Below are 9,529 nucleotides of genomic sequence, written 5' to 3' on the forward strand. Positions count from 1 at the left end.
ACCCAATTATGTATATATACATGGTAAACCAGAATCCAAACCAGACTGAACCCCCATAAGAAATTGAATCCAAACCGGAGTAAAATGAACATTCCCTTATTGGTTTGGTTAGGGTTCACCTTTCCCGATCGAAACCGAACCGACAGATTGACACCCTTAGCAGTAGTCGGTTTTTTACTGCGATTTCTTGGTCCGGGCCTCGACCAGCTGTAGCCTTTGTGTACGTGCAGCTTGCAGTCCTTGCCGAGGTAGATCCGTGATCGATGGGTCGTCTAGCTTTCGTCACTGCACGATCCAGATTAGCAACGAAAAGGGTCCGAGAGCAAACAACTTCGGAGGTCGAAGTCCCTGATCCAAGGGATTTCTGAATCTTCTTTGCCAGAGCAGGGGAGAAATTCCTATTTCTTTGTCTGGTGAAGGTGAGCAGACGAAGAATCTTCTGGTTCTAGCTCCCTTCACGCGGAAATACTTTGTTTTTCATGATCAAGATCATTTCACATTTTGCGAACTTCTCATTACAATTTTCCATCTGGGTATGTTTTGTTTGTCTTTGCTCCCCATCTACCAATTCGTTTTTGGGTTGAGTTTTTATTTTTTTCCTTTCTTCACTCGCTACTCACTTCTGAGTAAATTCAATTTGACACCTCTGAAACAGGAATTCATTGCCCGTTTGATTTTCCTCCTCAAAATTCTCATTTGGGTATGCTTGACATTTCAATTTATGCTGGGTTATAGAGCGAATTCAATGCTACGATGAATACCCAGTCATTCGGGCAAGGGAGTCCGAAGTCCTTCCATGCTTACCGAAGAGGGGACTTTGATTTAGAGTCCGGAACTATAAGAAAACCCCGAAAGCCGAAAAATTCGTTATACGATTCGTTCAAGATGCTTAACTCCATCGGGAATCGCCTTCAATACTATTACAAGCTGCATCCTTTTCTCGTTTTCTTCGTTTCTCTCTCATTTGGAGTGACCGTTTTAATCATATTGTCCCTACATGCGAGCCGGTTCCGGATGATGAATGTTCAAGGGGAATTTGATATGGATTCGAGTTCATATCCATTTTCCAAACTTCAAAATCTTGTAATGGTTGCTGGGCATTCGGTCTATACGAGTAGTGGTTGTGGAAAAGTTGATCAGGAGGATTCATGGTTTCTGGAGTCTTACCAGAAGCATCCCGGCCAAGCTGCTACTTTTTTGGGGCATATAAAGGAGGGAGTTGAAACTGCTGCCAAAGATGAAGGAGCTCTGCTTTTGTTCAGTGGTGGAGAGACTCGGAAAGATGCAGGTCCCCGCAGTGAGGCTCAGAGTTATTGGGCTGTTGCCGAATCCAAAGGCTGGTTTGGTGAGTTTAATCATCTCAAAATTTACTCGCATATTTTTATTCTGTTTTGTCTTATAGATCATATTCATGAACAGAAATCATCCAATGTGGGTTTCTGAAAACTTATGGGAAATCTTTCTAGTTCTAGTGGTCTTCCTAACCGATTCATTGGATTTCTACCTCCTCATTTTTCTTATGGAACATTGATTACTAACTCTATGTGGAGAATGACATTCTCAAGTAAGATTTACATGTTATGCAGCATTGCAGCCCATGGACAGTAAGATAAATAGCATGCCAGGTTTAGAGCAACTCAGAGTTTAGTGAATTGATTATTCCAATCAATTAAAAATGTAATGGTTTCAGATCTTAAGAAACCATAAGTATAGAAGAAGAAGAGAAGGAGAAGAGTTGAGAGAAACCGAGAGGTGGAAGAAGAAGAATAGTTGTGCGATAGATAGATTTAATCTATCGCCAGAGCTTATATTTATATTGACTAAAACCGAGTTACAATAAGAATAGGAAACTGAAGTACAATAGGTAATTGAGATCTAAGTCCTAATCATCTAATTATATTAGAAGAATGAAATCAAACCCAACTAGGAAACCGTGACTAGACTCCTAACACTCCCCCTCAAGCGAGCATACAAATCTCCTATGGCTAGCTTGGAACAACACTTCTGGAAGGCAAGCTAAAAAGAGACTTGGTAAACATATCAGCCAACTGGTCCGCAAACAAGATGAATGGAGTAACAATCAACTTCTTCATAACAACATCCCTCACAAATTGAGAATCAACCTCAATATGTTTGGTACTTTCATGAAACACCGGGCTAATGGCAATGTAGATAGCGACTAGTAGAGACTTCAACAATTCAACCACATTAACTCAGTTGCAATATGAGTCATAGCTCTATACTCAACCTTAACACTAGATCTGGCCACAGTTGTTTGCTTCTTACTACGCCATGAGACAAGATTACCGTCAATAAATGTACATTAACCTGTGGTAGACCTCCTATCATCATCAGCACTAGCCCAGTCAGCATCATAAAACCCTACAAGATCAACATTCTGACGTGGACGATAAATGAGCCCCTTTCCTGTAGCCCCCTTTAGGTATCCTAGAATGCGACAAGCTGCCTCCCAGTGAACCTTTTTCGGCGATTGCTTAAATTGACTAGTAACAATCATAGCAAAGGAAATGTCTGGTCTAGTAACAATTAGATAAATAAGCTTCCTAACTAACCTCCTATATTGGTGCACATCATCGAAATCTTCACCATCACCTGTTCCAAATTTCTTATGTGGATCTATAGGAGTATCAATTGGTTTAGATGCAAGCATACCATGCTCAGACAAAAGATCCAACACATATTTCCATTGTGATAGACTAATCCCTTTCTTAAAAAAGGGCGTACCTAGTGCACGAGGCTCCCTGATTCATATATGTCACATAATGGACTTATTTTATTGGAAATAAGCCTTGGGTGGGGTTATGTACACATTGGCCTTTGATTCTATGTGTTTTCTTTGTAATGGGCCACTTTAATGGCCCTAAAATGTGGGTTCAAGGAATGCATACGGGATTAGGCTTAGTAGTAGCTTATTTTCATATATCTAGGTAGTTAAGTGTCTTTTCATATTCGTAGGCAGATTTATTATTTTTCTTGTTTCTAATTCCTAGGTTCTTGTTTATTGTTCCTATATGCATGGGGGGTGTTTTCTATGTAATGGGTTGAGAATACCAACAGTCTATTAATTACTTACATGTATCTAAGGGTTTTTTGGAACTTCTTCCTCCCCTATAAATTCAAATCGTGGAAGGCTGCTTTGGCATTCCAGAATTCTTCAAAAAAAAAAAAAAGATTTAGTCTTCTTCTCTTTGAGAACATGCTTGTGAGTTACTCCTATGGTGGGACACTAGTGAGACTCTAGTTATCTGATGATTTATCCTTCTACTAGTGAGACTCTAGACACTAGTGAGACTCAGTTTTAAGGCTATCAAATACAGCAGTCCATCTTCAAGTATGTTCATCAAACTATCCTATAACCTGCCCCTGCACCCTTCTTTCATTTACAATCCTTTTCTGCCCATAAATCCCATCCTTAACCTTCTTTTCATAACCCTCTAACTGTGGCCTTTCTTACCTTCCATTAGAACCAGCAAGCAACCACCCTAATCAACCCTAACCTAAACAAACCAAGCTCAGTTCAACACCCTATTCTCTATCAGTTTTCGATCTTGGCGTGCTAACCTTTTAGGTCTGCACCAACTCAAGCCTGCCACCTATCGTCCTCCTTGTCTGAAGGTCCTGAAAAACACAATAAAAAGGAAAAAAGGTGACAAGGCAGTTGAGAGATTTAGTCAGTTGACTAACAGATAACAAACTTAAAAGTAATTGGGGTACATGAAGGACAAAAGACAAGGTCATGGATGAAGTAGGGGAAATCGTACCATGACCAGTGACACTAGTAGAGGATCCATTAGCAAGAATGACAAGAGAAGAGTTAGACAATTTGGTCAACGAAGAAAATAATTCTGACTTACTGTTATATGGGTGGACGCACCCAAGTCAATGATCTACGGAGTAGAAGAGGTGGATGTAAGGAAAGCTTTGGTACCTATGTGGGATAGAGTAGCTATGGAGGAAGAGGCATGGGTTGATGGCTGCAGGTTCTGGAGAAATCTAACCAAATGGTTATAGTCATCACGAGACACAACCCTAATGAAGAAGCTCTGGATGAAGAAGTAAGATTGGTGTCATCTGAAGACACCTTTGCGGCAATACCATCAGATGCACCAGTATTGGCTAATGGTGAAGCCCACTTTGGTCGACCATGTTTAACCGAACATGTGTCAATTGTATGGTTGGGCTTGCCACAAAAAGTACATTGTATAGATGGTCGATCACCCTGCTGGCTACATGTACTTCTACCACTTCGGCCACAACCACCCCATGAGCCACGCCCTCTCTCAGAGAATCCTCGACCACGACTGGCAACAAAGGCAGATTTGTCTTTAGGAGAGGATGGGATAGCGGCGTGGGAGGGAACAACACATTGAAAACGTGCAAATGATTCATTAGGCGAAGACACCTTTTCCCCCAGCAAGTAATTGACTCTTGACAGACTAATAATCAGGATGTAAGCTGGCCATCAATTTTGCAACAAAGAACTCTTCCCGCTGACGTTGTAGCTGTTCCAAATTAGTTGTAACAGATTGATGAATATTAAGCTCCTCCCTTATACCAGTAAAAGCATTGAAGTACTCATTCAAGGATCTGTCCCCTGTGTGAATGAAAATAGTTTATCATATAGATCAAATACATGGGTGATATTTCATTCTTGGGAGAAAGTTCACTTCAATTCATCCCACACTCCTTTAGCAGTGGGATGGAACATGACATTGGCTGCAATAGCCTGATCCATACTGTTCCATAACCATATGAAAAGAGTGTCATTCTAACGCATCCACTCCTGATAGGCTTTCATCTCAGCGGGTTCCTTGGAATCGGCAGAAAGGTGGATCAGAGGTAAGGTATTTTATCTTCCCTTTGGCATTTAAATATACTTTAACTGCCTGTGCCCATAACAAATAATTTCCAACTCCATTGAGTTTATTAGTGGTTATTTGGACATTAACATTATCCGATATGGCTTTGGGATCAGCCATCATGCGCAGCCACAACCTGATATAACCGCAGCAACAATAACTACAAAAAAACACTGATCTGATACACTGCAGCACTTGATCTGATATAATCTCACCACCCGCAGAACACAAACAACCAGAAAACACTTTGAATAAACCCATAATTTAGGTGAAATATAATGGCAGCCAAGGCTGGAGTCAGATGACCTCGAGAATAGGATCGAAGGATCCTTAATAACAAGAGAACTTAATGAAATTCCTGATTCAAAGTCTGTAAACCAGAACTGAAATCTCAGTAACCAGTATGCAATCAAGTCTTGATTGAACCCAGATATACCATCCAGTAACTATATGTGTCCAAGAGATCTTATAAAATCTGATCTAATAAATCAAATATATACTGAACCATAAAATCTGATAATCCATTACATATAACAGCAACTGATCACGATATGAGAGAGAACCAGAAAAAATTAAAAAAAAAACAAAAAAAAAAAAACAGAGCACTGGCAGGTTAGTTGGAGAGGAGAGCTAGCATCCAATCTTGGGCTGGAATTGGCTTGACATAACTGTCGAAGGTCCTCTGCATAAGGGCCTATAAACCCAAAAATTGGAACAAAACTTGTGGCTTGATGTATCGTAAAATCAAATCTCAAAACCTGATTAAAAAAAAAACAGATTATCGTCATGGAGAAACTGATGCGGCAAGCCTCAATATGCAGGAGTTTGAACCCAGAGACAATACATGGGTAGAGGAGCCATAGTTTATCATTATAACTATCAACTAGGGCCTAAGATAATCAACAAGCAGCATAGGTTGCTGCCAGTCTTAAACGAAAAACCTTCTTAGACTTTCAAAACCAAACTTTATAATAGGTATTGATTAGTGAAGGAGCTCCAGTACCATGTAATGGTTTCAGATCTTAAGAAACCAGAAGTATAGAAGAAGAAGAGAAGGAGAAGAGTTGAGAGAAACCGAGAGGTGGAAGAAGCAGAATAGTTGCACGATAGATAGATTTGATCTATCTCCAGACCTTATATTATATTGACTAAAACTGAGTTAAAATAAAAATAGGAAACTGAAATACAATAGGTAACTGAGATCTAAGTCCTAATCATCTAATCATATTAAAAGAAAGAAATCTAACCAAATTAGGAAACCGTGACTAGACTCCTAACAAAAAAATTATTTCCTTACCCAAATCCAGACAACTCTTTATCGGAATTTTACCAAGATATCCAAGACAAACCAGATTACCAGAAAAAGTTTGATTGAATGTACTAGTTTTACTTAGTTTGCTGAGGCATGTGCCTGGAGTAAATCAATTATTGGTCCAAGACAAACATTGACAATCAAACAGAGATTAAAAACTAAAAGAAAGATTTTTTTTTTCCTTTTGTTGGGGGAGGTGGGGAGGGAGATCCTTCCCCTTCTTCAGTAAGTCATTATACGGGAAACTTACTCCCAAACCTCATTCCCCAAGCATGGACTAATCCCTTTACACTGAGTTGCTTGGAATGGTGTTGACTACTTCAACAGGCAGCTTGTAAGATACTGTAGCTATTCTACTGTCATGAATCTACTTGCCTTTGCAGTATATCCCACTAAATAATGGAATGAGGTATCTTCTTATCATAACTTTGTGATGCATGCTTCCATTTATTCAAGGTTTAAAGTATCGGTATCGGGTATCGTATCGGTCAGGTGATTTTAAGAGACGTATCGTATCGTATCGTTTCAAAGATACGTATCGAACAATACAAATACGCATAGAAATGGTCAAGATACACATGGAAATACATTTTTGAAACAAAAAACAATATAAATAAGCAATATATAATAAGTGTCATGCATAAAACTTAAAATGGTGAATAATGTATAACCAAACAAGTGCATTAAATTGAAATTATTATAAAAGATGAAGTTTCTCACATGTTTTAATCGTCAATAGCCATGAAGAGTATTGGATGATGCAAAGGATGATGTTGTAGCACTCCTTCATTCGTTTTTTAGTTTAAAAGTGTGAAAAACCAAGATAGATTTTAGACTCTTGGTTGAGAGTTTTCTTTCATTTTTTCGTTAGATTAGGAATTGTATCGAATCTGTGACTGAAAATGGCTTTTTTATGCAATGTATCGATGGTATTGGTACGTATCGGTATGTATCGGTGTGTATCGGTACGTATCGGTGATGTATCAGTATGTATCGAGCTGTATCGGGCAATACGTTTATCGATACATATTAAACCATCCACTGAACCCTTTACTGGACGTATCGATGGTATCGTATCGTATCGGTCGATACAATTCGAGACAGTTCATTTAAAAAAAAAAAAGGAGACGTATCGGTATGTATCGTATCGGTATCGACCGATATGTATCGGTCCATATCGTATCGGTCGATACTTTAAACCATGCATTTATTCTCACTTTGTCTAAGCTTGATTTACTGGCTTGCTTGCTTTTAAATTCTGAATCTGTAATGCCAGTAGTGTCCAATGCGTATTTATTTATTTCCGATTCCATTTATTTCTTAAGGTAAACCCTGCCTTATCCTTGGTTATTCTTTTGCTCAAGAGATATAGTAGAGCACTATCCTTTTGTCATGTTTCTTGCAGCTGGACAGCTAGTGCTGTTTGGCAAGCAGGGTCCAGGGCTACTGTATATCCCTATTTATGTTCTGCTATTGCCTTCAATGGCATGCATGAAAAAGCATTTCAGGTATAATTGTGAATACAATGAGAACTAATATCAGAAACCTACATCTGTTGGATTTCTGCTCCTGCCAATAATTGTCATCAACAACACCTGCTCTTCCAATTATATTCCGTGGTCTCTGCTATGTTGAACCCCTTGATTTGTGTGAATATGCTAGACATGAAAAAGGTTGCAATAGCGCAACTTAACCATTGCGCCAAGGCTCGCCCACTAGACATGACTGACCAGAAATTCGATGTATTGATATGAGTCTTGCTAACTTGTTGCTGTTTTGTAAACATAAAATGACAGTTGGAACTTCATGGGTCTTACACTACCTAACTTTTTTAGATCCAATAGTCCACATTTCCTGTGATGGTCTTACACTACCTGACTTTTTTAGATCCAATTGTTCACATTTCCTATGATGATCTTTTTCTTTCATCTTTTTAATGTGGAACATTATCCAAGTTTGGTACATAGAAGTCTTATTGCTTGGCTGTTATGGTACATTTTCTTGCATAGGAAAGCAAGATGATGTTAGATGGAGGGCACTTACAGAGGAGCATGCGAGGGACAGCTTTGAGAACCTTCTCTTTAGTGTTTGCCGGTTCCGGGAACTGACTGGTGCATACCCTTCCAACATAACTGTAAGTCCCTCTTTCTGTTCGATTTTTCTTGTCCTTCATCAAGTTATGGCATGGGGTGGTACCCACACTCCGTATCCCAAACGACAACATTGGGCTATGCATTTATCTTAAATAGCTGGTTCTAGTTAAGGTATTGTATGCTTCTTGTTTAGAAGTTGCTGAATTCCACTAAACATTATAATGAAATTGATCCAGATTAAGGTCCATTAGCAACATCTGCTCCTAATTGTTTGATCTTCTCGTTGAAAAATACCTAGATTATTCTAAAATATCCATCGAGTATTTTCATGATATTTTATGCAATCTCTTGGAGCATAATCAAAGCTTGTTTTAAGCTTCCATGATAGTAGGTAAGCTAGGTTCAGCTTATGCATTGCCTCTTTTGAGAAGAGACTGAAGCTTATTTCATACCATCCCAGTGAAGCTAGCACTCTTTTTCACTTGCTGACTTCAATTTTCTGTAAGGCTCCAAGTTGCTGTCAAAGTTCTAAACATGTTGCTTCTGGAAATCAGGTTGTAAGTTATGATTTCAAGGAGGAAAGATTTTCACATCTTCACCGATCTGCAATCGGATTTCCAGAGAATAGGTTCTTCTATGCAGGAACCCCGGCTTCGTCCACTTCAAAGGAGGCAGCAATGAAGGGTGAAGCATTGGTGAGGTCTCAGTTCCAAGAAGACCCATATGGTTGTTCAGGTTCTCTTCACCGCAAGAAACTTGGACGTGATCCATTCCACCGGTCAATTCCTTATCCTAATGGATGTCCTGAGCTGGAAGGATTGTTCAGATACTGTGGTGTATCTCCTTATCCAGGCTTCCTTCCCTGGGCTTAATAGATTTGGCCATAATGTTTTCCGTTATCTTGATATGCAAGTCAGAGTGGCGACTCTGATCCTCAACTTCTGGGCTCGACGAAGTGAACTGTTTCTCCTCCTTTGCATTTAAGCTGGAGTTGCATCTCTGACCAACTGTTTTAAGTGACAGATGCCTGAGTCCCTGGTCCTGCAGTAATCACTTTCTGTTACTCCACTCCCCTACCTTTGTACCCCCCCTCCTCTCCCTCTCTTTTTGTAAGGATTTAGAAGGTGAAGTTTGATCTTGGGCTATTTGTTCCTAGAAAAGGAGCTTCAAAAAGGATCCAACCTTGTGATTATGTTTAAGCCAATAAACTCTACATCATCTGTGAAACTACAGCATTTTTGCCA

General features: G+C 39.4%; 1 protein-coding gene across 1 annotated transcript; it reads left to right on the forward strand.

Moving 5' to 3' along the window:
• The first annotated feature begins 638 nt into the window (after window positions 1-638).
• On the forward strand, window positions 639-9,529 carry LOC122667944 (uncharacterized protein C57A10.07). Its single transcript, XM_043864435.1, has 3 exons — window positions 639-1,345; window positions 8,202-8,326; window positions 8,840-9,529. Exons 1-3 carry the CDS (start codon window positions 754-756, stop codon window positions 9,155-9,157), a joined length of 1,035 nt encoding a protein of 344 aa, XP_043720370.1. The 5' UTR covers window positions 639-753; the 3' UTR covers window positions 9,158-9,529.

The sequence above is a fragment of the Telopea speciosissima genome, chromosome 7 (genome assembly GCF_018873765.1).
Source record: "Telopea speciosissima isolate NSW1024214 ecotype Mountain lineage chromosome 7, Tspe_v1, whole genome shotgun sequence".
In the NCBI taxonomy this organism is placed as follows: domain Eukaryota; kingdom Viridiplantae; phylum Streptophyta; class Magnoliopsida; order Proteales; family Proteaceae; genus Telopea; species Telopea speciosissima.